The sequence below is a fragment of the Schistocerca americana genome, chromosome 3 (genome assembly GCF_021461395.2).
Source record: "Schistocerca americana isolate TAMUIC-IGC-003095 chromosome 3, iqSchAmer2.1, whole genome shotgun sequence".
In the NCBI taxonomy this organism is placed as follows: Eukaryota; Metazoa; Arthropoda; class Insecta; order Orthoptera; family Acrididae; genus Schistocerca; species Schistocerca americana.
Genome location: NC_060121.1, coordinates 793,993,203 through 794,019,900, shown reverse-complemented (window position 1 = coordinate 794,019,900; position 26,698 = coordinate 793,993,203). Strand labels below are relative to the sequence as shown.

The following is a 26,698-nucleotide window of genomic DNA, read 5'->3' as shown; positions in this document are numbered from 1 at the left end:
AGTAGTTCTAAGTCCAGGGGACTTATGACCTTAGAAGTTAAGTCCCATAGCGCTTAGAGCCATTTGAGTCATACTCTTACCTTGGACCTAAACACCGAAGTGTATTTCCGAAAAATCTGACTTCCTAGTATGATGTGGGGGAAGATTACCTGTTCTTGTATCAGCTTGATATGTACGAACTGATGATACTACATATGTTCTCTCACATCCGCAATTATCCTTATGAACGTGTTTTCCTAACCTGTTTGTCGGGTATGATTTTAATTTTAGCAAGATTTATCCGCAGGTCAAATAAACTCCATTTAAAGTCAATATCAGTCAGTATTCAAGTCCTTGAATTCAATTCTTATTCCGTTATCTCCCCATTTGCTGAATAGCTTCTGGGGATGGGATCACCTTGGTCGACATGAGTTCCTACAGGGGGAGCCGTGCTCTGTTTTCTGGTTTCCATAAAGACTAGGTATGTGGCAAAGATGTAAAATTGTCTGAATAGGGTGCCTCAACTCACCACATAGGAGCTGTGTTCAAATGGTTCAAATGGCTCTGAGCACTATGCGACTTAACTTCTGAGGTCATCAGTCTCCTAGAACTTAGAACTACTTAAACCTAACTAACCTAAGGACATCACACACATCCATGCCCGAGGCAGGATTCGAACCTGCGACCGTAGCGGTCGCTCGGTTCCAGACTGTAGCGTCTAGAACCGCATGGCCACTCCAGCCGGCTAGGAGCTGTGTAACTGACAATAATCAACAGTCACATATCGTGGCCCATACAGCAGTAACAGGAACTTAGAATAGCATTTGTACTTTACAAATGTGTCGCAAGAAAAAAAAGGCATGTAATATCTATATATTTATACTCAACGGTATTTATTCAGTAGCTACACCGATCTTGAAGAAGATCCTGTTCTATATTTCGTGTTTATGGCAGAGAATGAAAGCAGTCAACTAATAATAAGGAACGTTTTAATCTTGTGTAGTACACGCTTTTATTTCTTTCCTCCTACACTTTGTTTCTATTTCCGTTACTTTTAATTCACAATAACCAAATGAATCAGTTTAATAAGGCGATAACGAAGTTATGTGCAAGCACTAATATTGCCATCTCAGTACATACTCACTCTCATGTGAGATTCAGTTATAAGTAAGAGCAGCTTATCTCAAAAAGTAGGCCTACTATACAGAAAAAACTATTTGCACTTCGTTAAGTATTCTGTGGAAAGGCATGCACTATTTTGCAAGTTTCATTTACGATTACAGGTTTTGATACAAGTGCTCAACAAAGTTTTCATTAACGGGACTTCTGTTTTCAACAGGCTTCCATCAGAAATAAGGATGTGAGCCTTGAACTTCAAATTTTCAAGCCTTAAGTGAAAACCTCTCTGTGCGTCTTCGTCGCTTTATTCTATACAGATATCTCTCGCAGCAACTTAGCATCAAATACAGGAATTTAATGCCCTTATTAATATACTGTCGCATTTCTTCATCTCGTTGAGTTTTTCGTCTTGAATATGTGCATCTTGTGAACTGTATGTCAAGTGGCTTGATACCATAATCATGGTCTAAAGGTCTTGTCATCGAAGGGGCGTTAAGAGGGAATTGATAGCCTAGAAGTATCGCAGGTGTCATATACAGTAACTGATGTGATGGTCATAATACCGAGGAAAATATTGCTCTATTAGCAGACGAGAGTATTCCAATTGACAACAATAATTTTAACTCATTAAGTGCTATCTACTTAGAGAACTAAATTTAATCTTAAAAGTTGCTGGATATTAATAATAATTGTGAGTAGATGGTGCTTATTCTTATTCAGAAATCATTAAACCTGAATGAATATAGGGCACATCAACCCTCCGGACATGAGACGTCGAAACATTATCAGACTGAATTATTTACATCGAGCCATCCAGATTCATTTATTTTGCTGCTGCTCGGTGCTCACAAATCAACAAACGCGATGTCATCTCGCTAAAACCTTTTATTCCGTTGCGCAACGTTTCCTTAACAACTAACACGTGTGTTTGTCTACGGTGCCATTGTCTTTGCAAAATTTACATTTTAGTAAAGTTTATTTTGTTTGTTAGTTCTGAAACTAAAAGCAGTTCGTGTTTTCTTTTACGATTATTCTACTACAATAGGTATCTCACAGTACTGTAACGGTGAACATTAATAAAACATTAAAATAATTGAATTAATAAACCATTAAAATAAAACTGCAGGGACAGATTCCTGACTGGAAATGGAGAGAAAAAGGTCCTACGAACGTGTGTCTCGAAATGGACGCCATGCGTGCAACGGCAACAAGTCTTTGCGGAACGCAATACAGAGTTACATCGCTTCCACGTCACAACAGATATTGAAAGTGGTCTCCATGGGATGGTAGCGGTTTTCATGCAGAATACACATCAGCGTACTTTTACACCACGCTGGCGGGCCACTTGCATGGAGCATGTATTATCACATCCATGGGGAACTGGCTCCTTACGCCCTTCTGGTTGGAGGGCGCATCTCTATTTATTCACTGTTCTCTGTTGTGGCACTCCAGCTGCATGTCTCCTAATAATTATTTGTGCATCTACGTTTACATACGTACTCCGGAAGCCACCATATGGTGCGTGGCGGCAGGTAAATTGTACCATTATAGTTATTTCCTTTCCCGTTCCGCTCGCAAATGGAGCGCGGGGAAACGAGTATCTACGACGGTAAGTCATTTATTATCCGCAAAGTAGTTATAAAATTTTATTGTAATCAAATAGGAAACTTACAAGAACATCATTTTTCGACATAGTCTCCTTGCGTTTCAACGCACTTGGTCCATCGATGTACAAGCTTCCTGATGCCTTCATAAAAGAGGGATCTCGGTTGAGCTGCGAACCAGGAATGCACCGCTTCTTTCACTGCTACGTCAGAGGCAAATCGACGGCCCCATAATGCCTATTTGAGTGGACCAAACAAGTGATAGTCAGAAGGGCCATGATCGGGACTATATGGAGGGTGATCCAGTACTTCAGATTTGAGTTTCTGGAGCGTTTCAGCAGCGTGGGCAGCAGTATGCGGACGGGCATTGTCGTGCAACAACACACCTTTTGAAAGCATACCTCGGCGTTTGCTTCGATTTGCAGGCTTTAGCCTGGCAGTAAGCATCTCACTGTAACGTACACTGTTTATTGTTGTGCCCCTTTCCCCATAATGTTCCAGCACTGGACCTTGTGGGATCCAAAAAACCGTAAACATCAGTTTTCCTGCGGACGGTTGGGTTTTGAACTTTTCTTGCACAGTGAATTTGGACTATTCCATTCCATACTCTGCCGTTTACTCTCCGGCTCGTAATGATGGATCCATGTTTCGTCACCAGTTATGATCCTGTCTAAGAAGTTGTGCCCTTCGTTACCATAGCGATCCAAATGTTTTTTGCAGATGTCCAAGCTCGTTTGTGTGTGGGTTGTTTTGGGACCCATCTTGCACAAATTTCAAGAAACTCAGGTCTGTTGTGGATGATTTTGTATGCAGAACCGTGGCTACTTTGCAGACGATGTGCCACTTCGTCAGTAGTTAATCGTCAAAGAGAATCATTTCACGTGAACCCTCAATAGTTTCTTCATTTGTGGCGGTAAACGATAGTTCGGCTCCTACACCGTGCGTAACACTTGTGCAACAATTTTGGAAATTTCCGGTCTATTCGTAGACACTTCGCTGTGGCAAAACACTGTTCCCGTACTGTACCGGAAGTCTTCGATGAATTTCGGCCTTCCGACCACAAAAAACGGATCACTGAACGTTGCTCTTCTTTGGTGCAAATAGACAGCGGAGCAGCCATGATTAACAGCACGACAGCGATAACGAAACTAACCAAGCACCTTGAAAATTGCGGAAGATATAATAACAAATAAACAAAGCAAGCGTCATTAACGTAAGTTGGCGGGAGTTGAATCGTTCTGCAGTCAGCTTCAAATGCCGGTGCTAAATATTTTCTCACCAGTGTTCCGCAAAAACAACCTTTCATCTCTCTAGGGATTTTAGTTGAGTTCACGAACCATCTGCGTAATACTGTCGTGTTGATTGAACCTACCGGTAAAAAATCTAGCAGCCTGCCTCTAAATTACTTCGATGTTTTGCTTTTATCCGACCTGGTGCGAACCCAAACAATCGAGCAGTACTCAAGAATAGGTAGCACCAGCATCCTATAATGCGGTCTCTTTTACAGGTGAACTATACTTTCCTAAAAGTCTCCCAATAAATCGAAGTCGGTCATTCACCTTCCTCACTACCGTCCGTAAGTGCTCGTTCCACTTCGTATCGCTTTGCAGCGTTATGCCTACATATTTAATCGACGTTACTGTGTCTAGCAGGACAGTACTAATGCTGTATTCGAACATTAAAGGATTGTTTTTCCTATTCGTCTGTATTAAGTTACATTTTTCTACATTTAGAGCTGGTTGCAATTCATTCCAATCGAAAATTTTGTTTCGCCTTCTCACAGTGCCATTGTATTCCATGACATCCCCACAGCCAATGAAAAGTCGGTATGTGTCGTCCAGTTTTCCGTGGAATTCATTACAGTTCTAGACATACCTCTGTCGTCCATTTTATTTAATTAATACAGAAACAAATGATCTAGTAAGAAATAAGCGCATAGCCATCGTTATCACAGTGCACGGCAGCTGACGTTAATCAAAATCCGGTAGAAGTTGTTAATGAGGTTGTGTAACGCCCGATATATGTACGAGGGCTAGTCACATTGAAAATGTAGTTATGCAATTTTTTTTGTTTGAGTGTTTAGAGGTACATGTCTGCAGTCCTGTTACACTTTAAATTTCCACGCCACGATCCCAAAATGGTGCAGTCCATCTCCATTTTACTGATATTTGATTTATGGGCATTAGGCTGTGGTGCAAGTCTCTACCTAACGTTTCGTCTTACAGTGCTAGAGCGAGTTATGCCTAACGCCCATAAATCAAATATCAGCACTAACACAAATACCGACCGTGACAGCTTGCATTCTGTGATGCTCTCCATTTTAGCAGTGGGTTACCCCATTTTGTTGTGGCTCCTCTAGCGGCGTAGCCGGTCGGTGTGGCCGAGCGGTTCTAGGCGCTTCAGTCTGGAACCGCGCGACTTCTACGGTCGCAGGTTCGACTCCTGCCTCGGGCATGGATGTGTATGATGTCCTTAGGTTAGTTAGGTTTAAGTAGTTCTAAGTTCTAGGGGACTGATGACCTCAGAAATTAAGTCCCATAGTGCTCAGAGCCATTTGAACCATTTTAACCTCTAGCGGCGTGCTACGGTATTGTGATGGCGGGATTTCAGGTGTATCACGACTACAGGCATGCAGGTGTAAGCAAACAAAAAATTAATTGTGCTGCAGTCACGGACTGTGCAGCTGGTCCCGGCGGAGGTTCGAATCCTCCCTCGGGCATGGGTGTGTGTGTTTGTCCTTAGGATAATTTAGGTTAAGTAGTGTGTAAGCTTAGGGACTGATGACCTTAGCAGTAAAGTCCCATAAAATTTCACACACATTTGAACATTAATTATGCAACTTTAGTTTCTCGATGTGACAATTAAAACTTCATGAGTACCGGTAGAATTGAGCAGAACTGCGCCGTGCTTAGAATGCGTTGTTGCAAACCTTAAACGAAAATGACCGACCGAGGTGGCGCGCTATAAAAGTCAAATCCGTATTTAGATTTTCAGTGATTTCTCTAAATCACTGAAGCGAATGTCAGAATGGTTTCTTTGCGTAGGACGAGGTCGATTTTATTCCCCATTCTTGCCGAATCTGAACTAGTACTTTGTTTATATCGACCTCTACATCGATATCGGCTGGAGCGATATCGACTGGATGCTAAAAATCTGTTATATGCTTCTCTTTTCATTTTCAAAAGCCAATTTTCATTTATACATAGTATAGATTAGTTTTACGTGCTATAACTGTTGCAGGAAAACAATTGTCACGCCCTGGGTATCGGAAAAATGGGTAAGGACGGCCGTGAGTCAATTCGGGTGCAGTAACCTCGGTGGTCCGATGACACGGCCCCCGCCCATATACCGGCTGCTACCGGGAAACGCCCAGCCCCAGGTCTACGCGGAGTTGCAAACAACTTCAGGAGGGGGCGCGTGTAGTATGCAGCCGGCAACAAAGTACTGCACAGAGCACAAAGGCGTTAACGAAAAACACAGGGCTCTGAGCGCTTTAAGCAAATTTGAACTTGGCGTCGAATCATTTCTTCGGGGCTATTATTTTGAAATTATTCTCATAATGCGGAGAAACAGACTTCCACTGAACAATTTATAGTAGCTCACGACTTTAATTCTCGGATAGCAGATTCTGTACTCATTGAAAAAGTAGTTCCTGGCGAGTTTCTTCTTCAACCTGAAAAATTGCTCAATTGTTGGGTCTTTTCTCGTTTTCAGACCACATTTCTTCAGTTTATACGAGGAATACAGGCTTTATGCTACCAAACACAGCCCCAGGTATCAGTGCTGGGGGCCACTCCTGTTCCTTATTTATATAAATTATATGCCTTCTAGTATTACAGATGATTCTAAAATATTTCTGTTTGCTGATGACACTAGCTTGGTAGTAAAGGATGTTGTGTGCAACGTTGACACTGTTTCAAGTAGTACATTTCACGACGTAAGTTCATAGCTTGCGGAATATAAACTAATGTAAAATCGTATTCAGATAGATAGTAAACTGTCGTGGAAAGCTCACATTCAGGGATCTTGTTCAAACACTTAATGTTGCCATTTTTACTATTCGAATGGTATCTGAAGTAAGTGGTAGTTCGACACGAAAAGTAGTCTACTTTGCTTATTTTCATTCGCTTATGACGTATGGTATTATATTTTGGGTAACTCTTCCCACTCTCAAAGCAGATTTTTGGCTCAGAAACGGGCAGTTCAGGTAATATGTGGTGTAAATTCACGAACCTCTTGTTGACCCCTGTTCATTAGCTGGGTATTCTTACATTGCCTTCTCGATATGTATATTCTTTACTGTCGTTTCTTGTTAGCAGTATCAGCTTATTCCAAAGAATTAGTTGCTTTCACTAAGTTAATACTAGGCAGAAATCCAATCTGCATTTGGATCACACTTCATTGGCTCTTGTGTAGGAAGGTGTGCAGCATACTGCCACATCCATATCCAATAAGCTACCAAAAGAATTTAAAAATTTCAAGGGTAATTCACGCTCTGTCAATCGAAACTGAAGAGCTTCCTCATGGGTCAGTCCTTCTATTCTATCGAGGAGTTCCTTGAGGAATTAAGCTTATATTCATGATTGCGTTTACATAAACTTATGGCTTGTCTTTTTTTGGGTTCATAAACATTTTGTTTTATCTGTTATTACTCTTCTGTTGTAATTTCATGTACTGATACGTTCCATAACCTTGGAGATTTGCTCCCGAATTTGGTCCTACGGAAATGAACTTGTAAAATATATGAATAAAAACATATATGTGTGTAAAATAAATAAATAAAAACATATATATATATGTAGAATAACGTAAGGAATGAATCAAGGAAAGAACCTAGAATAAAAATAGTAATTTAATACTTATTGCATTTATGGCTGTACTTTCCAGCAACTGTAGTATATATTTCAGTATAAAATTCAGTCGTCAGTTGCAAATATATGCTTATTTAGTTTTATCGGTTTCGACATTAATTTCTTATCTTCAGTAGCCTACAAAATTAGAGATGATATAAATCTTTAAGCTTTGGCTATACATTTTGTGTAGCATAAGAAGTATATTAAACTTACTTATTATTGGTTTAGCAAATGTCACTATCTTCTTCATAGAAGCGTAATGCCATTATGTGTTAGATCTTGGCTGTACAGTTATGTGAAGTATAAGGAGCTTACTTAGTGTTGGTTTAGCAGATGGCACTATCTTCTTTATATAAACATAATGCCATGATATGTCGAAAAATATACATATTGTATGTGATTATTATAAACAAAGTTTGACAATTTACATGTGCATGGATGTGATTCAATTACTGTAAATTGTCAATCAACGTTTACAATAATCACATACAGTACGTATATTTTTGGACATATCATGGCATTATGCTTATATAAAGAAGATATTGCCATCTACTAAACCAACACTAAGTAAGCTCCTTATACTTCGCATAACTGTACAGCCAAGATCTAAGTATTTTTAATGTCCCTAATTTTATAGGCTTCTGAGGATGACAAAGTAATTATCGAAACTGGTGAAGCGAAATAAAAATATATTTGCAACTGACGAATGAACTTTATTCTGGAATAATTTAATTCTGTTTAATAACAGTAATTTAAAATACGGAAATTGGGTACGAACTCGGCACACAGATTTGTAAGTAAAACCATACTGTTACAGTGATCACTGAATATCGTTTAAAACAATGCGAGACGCATATGGTCTGAATAAAACTTTTATTACAGTCGCAAAAGACGGTACACAAGCAGTATTAGTTGCTTAGAGCTGTTCGTCATAATTAAAGTTAGTGAGCGGAAGTCTACCTAAAAACCTTCAGCTTTCGTACGAGACAGTTTACTGTGTCTGCTGCCCACCCCTCTTGTGTGTTGACTGAAGATTGGCAACGCTGGCGGGGAATTCGTCGGCGCAGGTCGATAGCAGTGGTAAACCATTCGTCCCTCTCGTAGCCTGCTGCTGCTCGCATCCGCCGCATCATCATAATGCTATCAACGTAAGCTGCGCTTATCTGCCGGCCCACCGCTGATTACAGTATTCGGCGAACTGTCGGCCACAGCTCTATCGTTTCACGGCTATCTGCGTAGCGAGTTAGCGGACCCATTCTGCATGCAGCATGCATCACGCTTCAAAGTTGGAACACGGAGCGAAGCAGAATACTGTTAATTGCCGACTCGATTCGTGGGAGGGGGTCGAGGCGGACTGGAACCACGTTACAGTTAAAACGTTCGAGTGATTATTTTTGACATCATTAAACAATGCAGTCAATGCATATTTGCACCAGCGGATGGATATCTATAGAATTAGTAAACTTCTTATGGCTGATGGGAAATGAGGTGTTTGCCTATGAAACTAAACTGTGTTTGTAACAACTGAATTACATACTATGGTGCAGAAAACATTGTTACTTGCAACAATAATTAGCGGCCCATCCTGGGTAGCACTAAGCATCTATCGCCGGATGACTTGTCTGTCATAGTGGTAATAAATTTTGTACACAAACCTTCCTTGTGAATGAGTATATCTTTTAATGAAAACTGTATCAAAAGCCCTACAGTCAGCCTTCACATACAGACGGAAAAACAGATATAGATAATGATACAGATAACAACATACTTCCTCACCCACAATGACTACCTTTCCATCTATATTATTGCTGCTGATTTCAACAACCCTGTGGCGTCATTTTTCTGACACCCTCCATAGTAACATTGTCCCCATTCCACACCACTCCTATCGTTAAAGTAACACTACCCCCGATGTCATCTTAGCGTCTCCCTAACTCCTTGGACGTCTTATTACAGTAGCCCTTGATCCAACTGGAAGTGACCACCTACCCATTCTCCTCACCATCTCCTATAAATTACCTCATCCACATGCACCTTATCCCAATCGCTATCCAAAAGTTATCCAAGACTACCTGACACCAGCTGGAATGCCTACAGGAAATTCGCAGATACCCAGACTGGAAGCCGCCCTCTAATGTTCCAGCAACCTGATGATATCCCTCGTGCCGCTTCCTTACCGCAGTGGACTTCGTCAGACGCTATATCCACCTACATTCTTACAAAGGCCATATATCCTCATTGCCCATCTCTCTCCACCCCACCCTGCAAGCTCTACTCCTTCTCCAAGAATCCCATCACTGCTGCTCTCTCCTATGTGTTCGTGATAGGGATACACTCACAGCCACCAGCAACTACAGAGAAAGCAGTGAACCATCCTGAAGAGGACTGCAGCAAGTTGGTCGAGACGTTGGCAATTTAGTTGCTGTACAGTGACGTGTCCCAATACCCAAAGTTACTTTACCCAAAATACAGAGATACATCAGGATTTTATAAAACGCAAAAAAAAACTGGGACTGGCTTCAACATGTACCAGACTCAACGCTACACTCCCCATTAATCTTCCTAATACTGGGAAGCATTCTGCCGACTCACTGGCAGTTGTCCCGTCCCTCACTATCTACTCCTGCACAGCAACCATCTCCTGTCTGACAAATCTGAGCAAATCTGGCCACTTTGCGTGATATCTCTCTGGCTTCTTCTCAGTTCCTGATGAACTTCGTTTTGATAACTCGCTGTTCCCTACAATCCAAGAACCCACAGATACCACCATCTCACCTGTGGGTCCTAGCTTCCATTACCCAGTGAGCGTACCACAAACAAAATTAAATACGCTAATCACAGCACACTACAAAAAACAAGTACTTCACGAAAAATGTAACACTTGCTCTGGTTGCACGACTGCATTACCTGTCGACACCTCAAAGAACACCCCTTCTCCTTTCCAGTTATCCTTGCAATCCTTTATACCACTGTCCTCTTCACAGGTTACTACCCGGAACTGTGGAAAATTTCCAAAATCCTACTTTTTCTCGAAACACACAAACTCCCTAAACATATCTCTTCTGACTACCCCACCTGCCTCACCTCAGTTTTTACAAGGTCTTCGAACACATTGTCTCCTGACACATGCATCAACGTTTAAACTTTAAACCAACACCACCTCATTCCTGTTAACCAATGTAACTTTCATCACAACCTCTCCTCAGATAACCAGCTCTACCTCCCTCATCTCCTATCCCACCAGCTCAGCCACTGTAAAACAGCTATTTTTGCCTCTCTTGACCTAGAAAAAGCATGGGACCGTGTATAGCATTCGGGTCTTCCTTCCATACTCCAGACTCCAGACTTACACATTTCCATTTAACTACGTCTGCCCTACTGCATCCATCCTATCTAACTGTCCTTATTGTCCATTCTTTGTCACTATTAACAACACCAATTTCCATACCTTACATTTTACTGCAGGTGTTCCCAAGGATCCATCCTCTTTCCTTTCCTTTATCTACTCTAGGGTGCCGATATGTCCAAACCACCACCTTCAGTACGCTGATGAGTGATGACACTGCTTGCCTCGTTGTCTACCGTACATCCCAGAAATACCAACGATCCTTCCTATTCCACTTCAATCATAGTACCTCCTTGTGTAACCAATGGCTCCTCAGGGTCATTCCCTCCAATACCCAGGCAGTAATTACAGGATGAACCAGCTGCACCTTCCACCTCCATCCAGTTAACTAATAATTTAAAATATCTTGGATTAAACATCGACCAGCAACTAACATGGAAACCTTACCTATTGATCATCCAACAGAAAGTCCACAGTAGACCAAAACTACTAACTGGCTGAACTTGTGGATTGCTCCCTTTCACTGTCATCCACCTTTGTAACATCTCGATCCGACCCATCCTCTCCTATGCCAATGTAGCACGCATACCTGCCCCATCGACGTTCTGTAAGTCTCTCCAGACTCTTGAACATTACGCACTACGCTCGCTATCTGCATCTGCCTGCCTCCCCCAAATGTATACTTAAATATCTTACGAAATTTTCATTTCTTCTCAGTTACAATAAACGCCTTCAAACAACCTACACCATCCGAAAATTCGACTCTAATAAACATATTGTGTCCCCTGTCATTTCCAATCCTCGTGAACTGCACGCCTCTACCGACACATCAAACAAATACTACGCCTGCACACCCTTAAAATCCTCTCCCAACGAAATTTCAACCGTCTCCCTCCCCTTCATCGTGAACTCCGCTGCAACATTTACTCTTCCTAGCAGCTATAAATCCACCCCATCCATTCCTCCTCATCAGTACTCCCTTTTCATTCCCTTCCCATATTTCCTAGATCCCTTTTCTTTTTCCTCTTTCTTTGCCAACTCCCTTTTTCCCCTTCAAATTACGGCCTTAGGACACACCAAAGCCGGTCGCTGTGGCCGAGCGGTTCTAGGCTCTTCAGTCCAGAACCGCGCTGCTTCTATGGTCGCAGGTTCGAATGCTGTCTCGGGCATGGATGTGTACGATGTCCTTAGGTTAGTCAGGTTTTAGAAGTTCTAAGTGTAGGGCACTGATGACCTCAGATGTTAAGTCCCATAGTGCTTAGAGCCATTTGAACCATTCTTGACACTCCAAACTATTCCTCCTTACATGTCTCCCAACATGCATCTCTTCTCCATTGACACTACGCATTAATCCTCCATTCTTATACCACCGCCTCCCTCCCTCCTCAAGCCCGACGTTCCACCCCCCCCCCTTCCCCCCTTTCCCAGGACAGGTCCTTCCAATTTTAGTGACAGTAAAGTGCTTTTTTTACGATCAGCGTTTTAATCATGTTTTAAATGTATTCTTATTGTTTTTCGTTTTACATTCTATTACTCCTGTTTTAAACAAAGAAAGTCAATTTTTTTAAATATAAAACCTTCCATTGATTTTATCTTCAATTTTTTTTTAATTCGCTTGTAAATATCTCGTCTTTATGTTAGAATTTTTTTTCGTCTTAGTTTTCCTTGTTCCCTTGGGTGAACAGCGGATTCAATGTACCGCTAATAGCCCCCCCCCCTCCCCACCCATACGGACGAGGGGAATAAAATAACAATAAAGGAAAAAAAAGACAATAATACACTGACAGAAATGGAAAATGTTACACCATGAAGACCTTGACCAAATGCTACCAAACTGGTACACCATTATTTCCACTGCCTGTGGGGTATATTTATTCAAATTTTATCCTTATATTAGCTTATTTTCTGCACAGATAAACGCCGTTCCTACAGATGAATGGTGCGAGTACGTGATGAATTTGGCTGCGTCTAACGTTAGTGAAAGTTTTCAGGTGCTGGTCGAAGTACAACACACCCACAGAACAAACACGTGCAGCTTATCGCCTTCTCTTGTATTTTGTGAAAGGTCGAACATTGGCACGAGGGACATGGGAGCACCATACCGACAGGTAACATATACAGGGTGTTACAAAAAGGTACGGCCAAACTTTCAGGAAACATTCCTCACACACAAAGAAACAAACATGTTATGTGGACATGTGTCCGGAAACGCTTACTTTCCATGTTAGAGCTCATTTTATTACTGCTCTTCAAATCACATTAATCATGGAATGGAAACACACAGCAACAGAACGTACCAGCGTGACTTCAAACGCTTTGTTACAGGAAATGTTCAAAATGTCCTCCGTTAGCGAGGATACATGCATCCACCCTCCGTCGCATGGAATCCCTGATGCACTGATGCAGCCCTGGAGAATGGCGTATTGTATCACAGCCGTCCACAATACGAGCACGAAGAGTCTCTACATTTGGTACCGGGGTTGCGTAGACAAGAGCTTTCAAATGAAAGTCAAGAGGGTTGAGGTCAGGAGAGCGTGGAGGCCATGAAATTGGTCCGCCTCTACCAATCCATCGGTCACCGAATCTGTTGTTGAGAAGCGTACGAACACTTCGACTGAAATGTGGAGGAGCTCCATCGTTAATGAACCACATGTTGTGTCGTACTTGTAAAGGCACATGTTCTAGCAGCACAGGTAGAGTATCCCGTATGAAATCATGATAACGTGCTCCATTGAGCGTAAGTGGAAGAACATGGGGCCCAATCAAGACATCACCAACAATGCCTGCCCAAACGTTCACAGAAAATCTGTTTTGATGACGTTATAGCACATTTGCGTGCGGATTCTCGTCAGCCTACACATGTTGATTGTGAAAATCTACAATTTGATCGCGTTGGAATGAAGCCTCATCCGTAAAGAGAACATTTGCACTGAAGTGAGGATTGACACATTGTTGGATGAACCATTCGCAGAAGTGTACCCGTGGAGGCCAATCAGCTGCTGATAATGCCTGCACACGCTGTACATGGTACGGAAACAACTGGTTCTCCCGTAGCACTCTCCATACGGTGACGTGATCAACGTTACCTTGTACAGCAGCAACTTCTCTGACGCTGACATTAGGGTTATCGTCAACTGCACGAAGAATTGCCTCGTCCATTGCAGGTGTCCTTGTCGTTCTAGGTCTCCCCCAGTCGCGAGTCATAGGCTGGAATGTTCCGTGCTCCCTAAGGCGCCGATCAATTGCTTCGAACGTCTTCCTGTCGGGACACCTTCGTTCTGGAAATCTGTCTCGATACAAACGTACCGCGCCACGGCTATTGCCCCGTGCTAATCCATACATCAAATGGGCATCTGCCAGCCCCGCATTTGTAAACATTGCACTGACTGCAAAACCACGTTCGTTATGAACACTAACCTGTTGATGCTACGTACTGATGTGCTTGATGCTAGTGCTGTAGAGCAATGAGTCGCATGTCAACACAAGCACCGAAGTCAACATTACCTTCCTTCAATTTGGCCAACTGGCTGTGAATCGAGGAAGTACAGTACATACTGACGAGACTAAAATGAGCTCTAACATGGAAATTAAGCCTTTCCGGTCACATGTCCACATAACATCTTTTCTTTATTTGTGTGTGAGGAATGTTTCCTGAAAGGTTAGCCGTATCTTTCTGTAACACCCTGTATATATAGTTGGCTGTAGTTTACTGATTACAGAACTGGTGGTGCCAAGAAGAACAGGCACAGGACTGTGTAGGAGGACTAAACCACGAGGAGGTTGTAGGATTGTCCGATTGGCTGTGACGAATAGAAGAATGACAACAGCTAAATCCAGGCAGAGGTTTTAGACAGAGCATGAGCTCGAACCGTTCGGAACAGATTACTTATTGGAGTTTGGATTGAGATCCTGGCGATCATGCGTCGCTTATCGCTGACACCATACCACATACAACAAACAGTAGCAAGGTGTAAAACCAGAGTCAGCTGGGATATTGAGTGGCATACCGTCGTCTTCGACGATGGGTCTCGCCTTGTTTATTGCAGCCATATCGGCGACAGTGGGTCCGTAGACGACCTGGTGAAAGCTGACAAGAAGCAACTATTCTCATCTCTGTAACACGGAGGTGATGGATTTGACAACAGGGCTGCTGTGATAATTGTGAAGGGAGGGTGAACGCTCACTAATGTATAGCAAGAAAAGTAAACCCTTTTGGCATACTCAGAAAAGGTGCACAAATATTCAGTCATGTCTTGATACTGTTTCGTAGTGGTGCAAAGACTGGTAACTTCAGAAATGTAAAAATATGCACTTTACAAAACGAAACAAACGTAACATTGTATGACTGAAATATCAGTAACAGTCGCAGTCTGTTAACTCATACAAATATCTCGGTGTAGTAATTTGTAGAAATATGTAATGGAACAATGATATAGACTCCGTCGTAGGTAAATCAGATGGCAAGCTTCGATTCATTGGAAAGATGCTAGGAAAACGAACTCAGCCTTAAAAGGAGATTGCTCACAAAATACTCGTACGATCCACCCTACAGTATTCCTCAAATGTATGGTGCCCGTAGCAAACAGGGCATGACAGCGTGCACACACGAATGGCCACAGGTTGGTTTGTTACTTCGGAGAGCTTCAGGGAAGTGCCGTAAAAACTGAACGGGCGGACGCTTGAATGTAGACGCAAACAATCCCGTGAAAGCCTATTTAATAAAGTTTCAAAAATCAGTTTTAAGTAAGAAATTTAGGTTTATCATAGCCTCTTTCGGATCGCTCCCGTGGAGATCATTAAAACAAGAGTAGGCTTGATTCAGCGCATACAAAGGGGTTTAAACAATCATTCTTCCCGTGATTCTTACGCGTAGCCCTAAGAACTGGCAGGTTGAGGAGTACCCTTTTCCACCCATTTCATAGTAATTTATGGAGTGTAGACGTACATGTTATTTAACAAATGTCCTGAAAGACTGATGAAATTCTATCCCGCCGTTTGTCTTAGCTTCTCGTGCAGACAGAACTTGGTTTTAAACAGCCAGTATTTGGACGCTGCCCTTGTCATAATATGATTGCATATAAAATGATAAAAAAAGTTTTCCTGGTCGAAAACCTACTTCTCGATATTGTTTAGACAAGTGTTTCCCAAACTGTATTCCGCAGAACACTGGTGTCCCATAGGAAGTGAATAAGTGTTCCGCGAAAACCTTTTAATAACATGCCTTTTTTTAAAATTTTGACGACACATGTTTTTAAAAATATTATTGTGATTTCTGTGTTATTAATTATAATTCAGAATTGAAGTAATCACTGAAAAAAATTTCTCATTTAAAAAAAAATTATTAACTTTCAAAGAAGAAAGTATTCATCAAAGTATCGGAATTCTCATAAAGTGTTCCGTCAGAGGAAAAGTTTGGGAACCCCTGGTTTAGACCATAGCATAGTTGTAGTAGAGGTAGTAGTAGTAGTAGTAGCAGTGTTAGCAAACGAGTAGCAAAAGCGAAGAGCCACACTAATTTGTTGCAGAAGCTAATTGGAATGCGACAGGCATCCGATACAAACACTCTGAGAACCCCTGAGCTGGCTTTACTTATCATCAACAGAGTACTGTTCATTCAACTGTATGGCTCAACAGTTCCCACTTCCACCTGTTGACTGTTCACCTTCGGCAAACCATCGTGTACATTGTGATACGAGGGTTGTTTGATAAATCTGGTAAAACAGCTAAAAAAATTTGTCTCGTAGACAACTTACCTAACGTCTCGACGTAGTCTACGTTGAGGGATATACACTTGGTCCAGCGATTCCCAGCTTTTCCATCCCACTGGAAAAATTGTTTCTGTCAAACTCTGCAAAATACTCGTCGACTACAACTATCACTCCAACATTTGATGAAAATTTCGTTCCAGCAAGCCAAAGTTTCAAGTTGTATAACAGGAAGAAGCCACTTGGGGCTAAGTCTAGTGAACAGGGCGGGTGAGAAACCAAGTCAAAGCCCAGTTCATGCATTGCCGCCATAGTTATCACTGATGTGTTGGATGGAGCGGTATCCTGTTGAAAGCTCACTTTTTTGCATACCAAACTTGATCGTTTTTCATCCAGTGCAAATTTAAAACGATTCATCCACCAAGTATAAGAGAGTCCAGTTGTGGTTCTGTCTTTTTCGAAATAATTTATGAGGATTATTCCTTGGGAATCCCAGACTACAGTGGCCATCACATTTAAAATTTTGACGACACATGTTTTTAAAAATATTATTGTGATTTCTGTGTTATTAATTATAATTCAGAATTGAAGTAATCACTGAAAAAAATTTCTCATTTAAAAAAAAATGTTCTTTGCCTTCCTCAGTGCACTCTCACCAGACTTTGTCCATTGTTTCGACTCTGGTGTGGAAAGATGCATCCACATTTCATCAAAAGTCACAGTTGGGCGCAAAAAGTCTTGCGGATTGCTGTTAAACAACGCCAGACGTAGTGTTGAAATGTTGTGCCGGATGCGCTTTTGGTCGACTTTGAGCAATAGCAGCACCTCACACACATCGTCCTCGTAGCCATCTCAGTTGAGATGCCTATCTCAACAATATCACAGATTTTTATTCAGCTCTCTCGCCTTACCATATCATGGGTTTTGCAAATGGATTCCTTTGTGGTGACCTCAGTTGGACGCCCAGAGCGCGCCTCGTCTTCGGTGCTTGTCCGACCATGTTTAAGTTCATTAATACAAAAGTAAATAGTCTCTAATGATGGCGCAGAGTCCACGTGGACATCATCCAGTTCTGTTTCGATTTGTGTGGCAGTGCCAAACTTTCAAATGAAAATGTTTAGTAAAGGCACGAAACTCGGTTTCCTCCATTTCCAATCGCTGCTGATACACTGACCAATTCAGACGGCTGTCAACAATGAACTGTACGTTGTTGGAATTCTTTATACGATCCTTGGAATAATCAAGTTTACCAGCCACGTAAGAACAGCAAAAATGTTCTATTCTTTCATGAAATTTACTAGACGTATAAAACCATCATCGTGCGCTTCTGCTTGCGTCTGTTCATTGGCTGCTAGTGCTAAGAAAAGTCACCCCACAACTCATAAGAAACCAGTAAGTTTTCTCTTGGTTATGGAAAATAACACAGAAGAATCATTCTCTTCCATCACATGGTATCACTCAGCAAGGTTCTACAATCCGAGTGAAATCTCGTCAGCCCGGGAAACCGCTGTGAGCTCGTTAAACAGCACTTACAATCCTGCGGCTGCATGAATCGGAGTGATCATTCACACTCCAGCAAAGCTTCTCGCGAGTTGAAAACGTCACTATCAGACTCTCAGGCTTCAACCTTCCTGGCTCCATCTGGCACAAACCTAACCGAATCGGATATGGGAGACGGTGAACAGCTGCAGCTTTCTGCAGACGAAGATGGCCAGACTTTCCAAACCGTAATTGCACTGAGATGACGCACACAGTGCCGCATATCGTTCAGGACTGCGCCGTACGTGCCGTTGCCGAATCTGTGAAAGAACTAAAGCATCTGATTGGATAGAAGGTCTTTGATTTTTTCTCTTTTGTTTAATTAACTGGTTGTTTATAATTTATATTTTTGTAATATTTAACGCAGTTGTGATTGTCCAAGAGCATTAGACGATAAATACAGAGGGGTCAAAAAAAAAAAATGTATCCACTGTTTAAAAGTCCATAACTGGCAAACTAATTAACGGAGTTGTCTCATCTTTGGTAGTGTAATAGTTTGTAGTTCCGGCAATCGCCACACAAGCGTTGTATTGCGTTGTTTTGTTTTGTCAGATGGCAGTCGCCATATAGTCAGCGTTCAGACAGAGCCACCGACACGTTTAACGATTCGTCGCATTCGAGACAAATTTAAAGCCGAAGGCTGTGTTAAAGATGTACACAAACAACGATCTGGACGACCTGTAACAGTAACAAGTCCAGCTGACTCCCATCGTGTGTTACAACAATTCACTCGCTCACCACAGAAGCCTGTGAGACAGTGTGCCCGTGAAACTGGAGTGAGTCGCTCAAGTGTTCGGCGAATTTTGAAGACAGCAAAGTGGAAGTGCTACTTCCCACGATTGCTACACGCAATGAACGAAGACGACCCAGATCGTAGAATGGAGTACTGCGGGTGGTTTACTAATATGGTGCGCAACGATGAAGAGTTTGCAGAGATGATTGTGTGGTCTGATGAGGCACAGTTCAAACTTAATGGTACTTTTACCTGTGGGGAACACTAAAAGACGTCGTTTATCTACTGGGCCGCCGAAAATCCGAACGTCCATGTAGACAAAGCCATGAATTTTCCAGGAGTAAATGAGTGGCTTGGGTTGTCTTACCGGGGCTTGATTGGGCCGTTCTTCTTTGGCGGCACAGTTACCGGTGAGAAGCCTCAGACATCCATTTTACATGCCATCCGAGACTTGTATGGAGACGGAAGAGTTTACTTTCAACAAGATGGTGCCCCAGCCCACTACCAAAATCGTGTTAGGGCGTATCTCGACGAAAATCTACCAGGAAGATGGATAGGCCGTAGAGGTGCTGTGGAGTATCCACCACGTTCCCCAGACCTCTCTCCTCTGGACTTTTACCTATGGGGAACACTAAAAGGCGTCGTTTATCGACAAAAGCCACGCACATTGGATGAACTTCGAGAATCCATCGTACATTGATGTGCAAATATCCAACTGAACACGTGCTGCAGTTCGGCGGCATCGTTTGTGTGTGTATGTTAATGGTGACCATTTCGAACACCTACAGTGATATCTTTAAGTTGGACTTTAAGCTACACTTTCACCAAAAATGAGACAACTCCGTCAATTAGTTTGCAAGTTATGGACTTTTAAAGAGTGGATACATTTTTTTGGATCCCTCTGTATAAATGTCATACTGTTGTTAGATGCAGTATTTGGTGCTCAGAGCTGGAGAGAGTAGTCCACAACTGACGGCTGCGTCGTTTCTTTCTGTGCAGCCTTCCACATGGCGCCGAAGGTGAGCAAGATGTTCCCGGAGTCTTGCCTGCTGATCGTGGTGGGGCTGCTGATCGGGGCTATTCTCTTCTACGCGGGCAAGGTGCACGTGAGCACCCTTACGCCCGACATCTTCTTCCTGTACATGCTGCCGCCCATCATCCTGGACGCCGGATACTTCATGCCCAACCGGCTGTTCTTCGACCACCTGGGCACGATCCTGCTCTTCGCCGTGGTGGGCACCATCTTCAACACGCTGACTATCGGCTTGTCGCTCTGGGCTGCGGGACAGACGGACCTCTTCGGCTGCGAGACGCCTCTCTTGGACATGTTCCTCTTCTCTGCACTCATCTCGGCAGTCGACCCCGTTGCGGTGCTGGCCGTGTTCGAGGAGATCCACGTCAACGAGATCCTCTACATCGTCGTTTTTGGAGAATCGCTGCTCAACGACGCCGTGACAGTGGTAAGTTAGCGCGAGCATCCCGCTTCTCTAAGACGTTAAGCTTACTGCGAAGGCGACGGGAGAACGATAGGAATATGAGGTTCCCGTAAAATCATAACGGCATTTGGCGAAGTAATAGCTTCTAGTCGGCAGACGTAGGAATATGTGAATATCACCAAGTAACGTTGAAATCTGCGCTGGAATATCTGAAAGGCACCACAAGTGCTTTTCACAGAGTTGTATCCCGTGTCTTTTGTTGGTTTTGTTCTTTGTCAATGATCTGCCATTTGATTTGAATCAGGACGAAGAATTAGTTTTTTTAGCAGATGTATTGTTGTCAGTCTCTGTACCAAATTTCACCATACAAAATAATGAATCACGGCTTCGTTACAGTCCTTAATAAATTTTGGACAAATGTCCTTTATTTAAACTTTGAGGAAAAGGCTCATCTACTGTTGTACTATCAAAATTCTGACGTCTCCAGTTTACGTAACATACAAACAAGATGTGATGTCACTCTATGGACGTGCATATTCATGAAAACTAAAACTGTAACAATCTTATTGTAAATCCCTTTAATCATTATGTTCAGTTACTGCATCTTTTATATATTTTCTAACTTTACGAGCAGCCGAATCAGTAGATTAACGTACTAAATGAAAAGCGCCAGTTTGCTTTTGTCCTACAATATTACTTGTATTGTTAACCAGTTTTCGGCTTACAAGGCCATCTTCAGACATTTTCAGACATTTACTGTCTAAAGATGGCCTTGTAAGCCGAAAACCGGTTAACAATAAACGTAATATTGTAGAAAAAAAAGCAAACTGGTGCTTTTCATTTATTATAATGTTGTTCTACCAAGAACCGACGGAGGATTCTGTTAATAAGATTAACGTACATTTCGTATTTTCATTCGCTGATCTCACATAGGATAATATTTTTGAGTAACTTCGCACTCAAGTAAACGGCCTGCATGTATTGTCATATACATGTGTATAATTCATGTGTGCAACTCTGGTTCGTATGACCTGTTAAACATCATAACGTTTATCATGAACATTATCTGTGGAGAACTTAAGAAAACGAACTAAATAAGCATTAAGCATTGCAGATAGAAATTGATTACTGGTATCTCTTCATTGCATCTGTGCAGGGAAAAGCCTAGCATGGTTTGCCGAATTTAAGTTCGTTGTTGCAGCTCCACATAGGTTTCGTCAAACAGTTGGGTTGGCAACTGTTGACCGCCTTCATGTACCCACTATGGACTGTACCACTGGAATCTGTAAACTCGTAAAAATACTTGGGTGTAGCACTTAGTAACGACATGAAGTGAAAGATCACGTAGACCCAGTCCTGAGTAAAGCAGGAAGCAGACTTTAGTTTATTGGTAGAATATTAGGGAAATGCAGTCAATCTACAAACGAGATTACTCACAAATCATACGTGCGACCATCCTAGAATACTGCTCAAGTGTGTGGGACCCATACAAAATAGGACTAACGCCACCCAGGAGGCTCACATCATTTTTGCGAGTTCGTGCTTGGCCACTAGGCGCCCTCACCCCTGCAGCACTACTTCTATTTCCATGCTGCAAGTCTATCCTTCTAGTATCCTTTTTTCGCATCTACCTTTCCATTGGATGATCTTCTTGGTACCGATTGTCCTTGGATCTGATTTATGATTTTTGGACCATCGTTTTCTTCCCTTCTGGCATTTTACAACTTTTCAGTCTTAACTACATGGCCCCATTGTTGGATCTGACTTGCTACTCCTTTTCCAAATTTTACAGAAGTGCGGATAATGCAGGGAAAGTCGTCCATCTTTTGTACCTTCTTTCACTACACCCGTTCCTTTCTTGGAAAGATACTACGCCCAAAACGGTAACTATTCTGTTGTGATGGGGAGATCGTCATGTACCTTCACACCTTCTGACCACGCAGGGATCACACTGTTGGTGCCTGAGCTGGAAATTCCCCACTCAAGCCAAGGAGTTAGTGTGCCTCATGGTTGGGGCACAGAGACTCCAGGCAATGGTTTACAGGCCAGGTAACTACTGCTGTGGCTGCGTGGCAATCATGAGGAGAGCCTGTGTTCTGAGTGGATGATACCACAGCCGAAGATTCGCACATGAAGTGAATTAAACTGTCTTCCACAGGTAGGCACAAGACTCCAGCAGACTTCTTAGATGGTAAAGATCATTATAATGCACAGAGATACGACCTCGCGAAGTTTCCCTCCTGGATACGCCATAGGAGGAGGAATGGGCCAGAGATCTTGGAGCAAAATACTTCACCCAATTGTACTGATGGGGATACTTTTACTGCAACACAACCATTATTTTTCGTTGAAAACACCGAAGACAAATTTGGGGAAGTGGAGTCTCTGGGGAAAATGCGAAATTGTGCGTTATTAATTAAAACTTCCTCTGCTGCCCAATCTACTACAGCTCTTCAGGCACGTTATCCTCTAGGTGACATACCTATGACCATTGCTGTACACAAAACTTTGAACAGGGTCCGAGGAATCATCTTCCACAGGCATCTTACACTTACAGATGAGGAACTCCAAGCTAATCTCCAACAGCGAGGTGTCATTTTATCAGATATCTATTAAAATGGTCCAAGGATAATCATATGGAAACAGACACCTTTATCTTAGCCTTTAAAGGAACGTCCTTCTAGAGAAGGTTAAGGTCATGGTGCACAGGTCTGACGTGAAACTGTATGTCCCACCGCCTGTGAGGTGCTTCAGATGTTTATGCTTTGGGCATATGTTTTCCTGGTCACAGCAGACCCAAAATGCAGCAACTGTGGACGATCATGTCACAAAGATAGTCCTCCTGAAGAGCCACCTTTATGTGTCAAGTGCATGGAACATCACCCTTCACATTCGCCAGTTTGCCCAGTTTTCAAGAAGGATCAGAATATCCAAGAACACAAATATATTGAGCATCATATACTGAGACATGCCTCTGGTGTTATATTCTTTGCCTCTCTGTCAGATTGTATTCATGAGGTTGTGCAAGGCATCTGAGATGCAATCACCGCGCCACTGGAACTGCCATTCCTGTTTCTTCAGGGCTCCAGACCAAAGACACTGCAATAGCTTTTCGAGATAGCCGATGAGCCCTGCAACGATTCAAATGACGTCCTTTGCAGACCAACCTTATCGCTTTTAAGCAACTTCATGCTAAGGCTCGTTATTTAGTTAAACACAGTAAGAAGGAATGCTGGGAGCGCAATATCTTCTCTTGGGACGCAAGCCTCTTCATCTCAGGTGTGGGCCAGTCTCCACAGTCTTATGAACTGCCAAATTTCAAAAGCTGTTTGTGGTGCTGCCCTACAGGGTGATCTTTGTACTGATTTATCAGTTTTTGCAGAACACCTCGCGACCCACTTTGTGATAGCATTGGTGTCCTCCTCCTATCCAGCTACGTTTCTACTGCAGAAGCGCTGAGCTGAAGACATCCCTTTACATTTCACTCTTCATCAAGCTGAATCCTATACTACTTCAGGGTCTCGCCTCGGCCCACGACACAGCCTCGGGCCCTGTTTCAGTTCACAATCAGATGATTCAACACTTGAATTTCCTCAAAGTCAATATCTCGTCTTCAACCAGCTTTGGCTGCAAGCCTTCCCCTCGCAATAGTGAGTCAGCATAATGGTCCCAACCCTTAAGCCAGGAAAGAACCCAATGTCTCTTGACAGTTACCTGCCAAATTAGCCTGACCAACATTCTCTGTAAGCTTCTTGAAAGGATGGTTGCTTGCAGATTATGCTGGGTACCTCGAAGCTTGGGGCCTATTGTCTCCCTTTCAGCATGGTTGCCTAGAGGGACGATCCACAATCGAACATCAGCTTAGGTTGGAAACAGCAATCCAACAGGCTTTTTGGAAACGTCAACATTTTGCTGCAGTCTTTTTTGACTTGTATGAGGCATATGACATCACTTGGCGTCATCAAATTTTACTCACCATTCATAACTGGCACTTTTGAGGGTCCCTACCACTTTTTATTTGTCTGTTTTATCCCACCGATTATTTTGGGTTAGATCCGGCACTTCTCTCAGCTCCCCATGGATTCAAGATAACGGCGTCCACCAGAGCTCTGTGTTGAGTTCCTTATCGCCATTAATAGGTTATTGAGCTCGGTTGGGCCTCTGGTCACCCCTGCATTGTATCTCAAAGATTGTTGTATTTGGTACAGCTGCCACATGGTAGCCTCTGCTGAACAACAGCTCCAATGTGCAGTCCAGTGGGCCGCTACATAATGAGCTTTTTACCATGTTTTCCAATTCTCCCTTACAAAAACGGGGTCTTTCGTTTTTGCTGTTGTACCACGGTCCATCCTGACCCAGCACTCTGCTTAGGTGTCCAGCAACTGGATGTTGTAGTCCAGTTTCATTTCTTGGGCCTCCTTTTTGATAAAAAGCTGACCTGTCTGTTCAATATTCGTCATCTGAAGACTAAATGTGTTTAGAAGCTTAATGCTCTCTGTTTCCTTGCCCACCCATCTTGGGGTGTAGATTGTGCTACACTTTATCCATATTTACTGAACCTTGGTTTCATATTGACTGGACTACAGTGGCAAGGTTTATTGATCCTGTAGACAGTCTCCTTGCTGAAGTGGCGATCTTCCCCCTTCAGATTCGATGGTACTAGCTCTTGATCTCCTTTACCATCACTATTCGACAGTTCCGTTATTATCACATGTATCCCTTGTGTCGTTTCCTGATTCCTGTGCTTGTGAGGAACTACCATTTGGAATATGCCTCGCTTCTCTCTGCCAAGATCTCCATCTCCAGTCCATGGATTGTGCTCCCCATGTTTTTTACGCAGCCTGCCTTGGATGTTGCTCAAGCTATGGATTAGGACTGATTTCTTCCAAGGTCTTAAAGTCTCAGTCGCCCCCAAAGACCTTTCAGCATCTGTTCATCATCCAGTTCTTCAAGAGATCCAAGGTGCTATCATATTTTACATCAACTGCTCTAAAATTGTGGATTACATGGGATATGCTTCTACATCTCCTGCTGGTATGGAATGCTACTAACTCCCAGGAACATTTAGTGTGTTTATGGCAGAGCTGACAGCCGTTATCAGAGCCCTCCATTTTTTTAAGCGAGTGTTCCTTGACCATGTTTTGATATGTACTGACTTGATGAACAGTCTTCAGGCTATTTGCCAATGGTATTCTTGTCACCCTTTGGTCTCCACTGTTCATGACCTTCTTGCTGAACTTCGTCATGCTGCCTGCTCAGTTGTCATGCTCTGGGTCTCAAGTCATCTGGGTGTCCCAGGAAATGAACTGGCCGACCCTTTGATTAGAGCAGCATTTACTCGCTCCCCTTTCGCTTTGCTATCCCTGAGTGTGAATTTTTGGGTGCACAGGTAATCTCTGCTTGTTCGGAAACTGAATGTCATCTGGTGGGCTGATACCCCTTCTAAATAACTCTGCACAATCAAGGACACTACTGCAGCATTCCAGAAGGAATCCACAGTCCTGTGTCATCTCCACATTGATCATAACAGATTAACCCATAGTTTTCCTATATGTAACGAACGAATCCCACATTCTGGTTGTGAAGCCTTACAGAGAGTGGCTCAGATCTTGGTGCAATGCACCCTCCTTTTAGTCCTTCATGCTAAGTTTGTGCTTCCAGATTCATTTCCTCTAATATTGGCAGACAATTCACAGATAATTGACCTGGTTCTCAGTTTTCTCTGTGAAAGTGGTATTTTTTCTCAGTTATAAGTCCTCCAGAGCAGGACTGGGTCGTTGAGGATTTTAGGGGGGGGGGGGGGGGGGGTCTCCCACTGTAAGCTAGGTCTAGGGGATCCCTAACTCTACTTCCTTGATGAGGCTACTCTTTCATCACTCTTTTACTCTGCTGTAGTTGATTTGTTTTGCCTCCTTTCTGCTGCACCCAATTTTCTATTCTGTGTGTCACACTCTGTTGAATAGTGTGTACTCTTGACTGTCATGGATCACGGGTGGGACAGGTGCAGGTGAGAAGTTTCCTGTAACATGGAGAACACCAGGGGTGCCCACCTGCTGACTTCCGTACCTCAAACTTGCTTTTATTATTGACGGTACAAAAGATGTCCATTACATTTTTAGCCTCCTCACCTGACCAGACCAGGAAACATTCTTGGTGGATGTCTCTCCTTCTGCATACACCACTCTTCGATCAAGAGACTGATGACCTCGTTGTTTGGTCCAGCACCCTCCCCCCCCCCCCCCCCCCCCCCCCAAAAAAAAAAAAAAAAAAAAATTAATAAATAAATATATAAAAAAAATCAACCAGCCAAATAGGATTAACAGGGAATATTAAATGTATACAGTGAAGGGCAGCACGAATGGTCACAGATTTGTTTGACCTATG

The 26,698-nt window shown here is 42.8% G+C and overlaps 1 protein-coding gene across 1 annotated transcript in view; it reads left to right on the top strand.

Moving 5' to 3' along the window:
- LOC124606406 (sodium/hydrogen exchanger 3) overlaps positions 1-26,698 on the top strand; it is a 600,846-nt gene that overhangs the window by 422,543 nt on the left and 151,605 nt on the right. Inside the window, exon 2 of the mRNA XM_047138386.1 lies at positions 19,878-20,338. Within this exon, the coding sequence (XP_046994342.1) occupies positions 19,878-20,338 (461 nt within the window). The remainder of the gene's footprint in view (positions 1-19,877; positions 20,339-26,698) is intronic.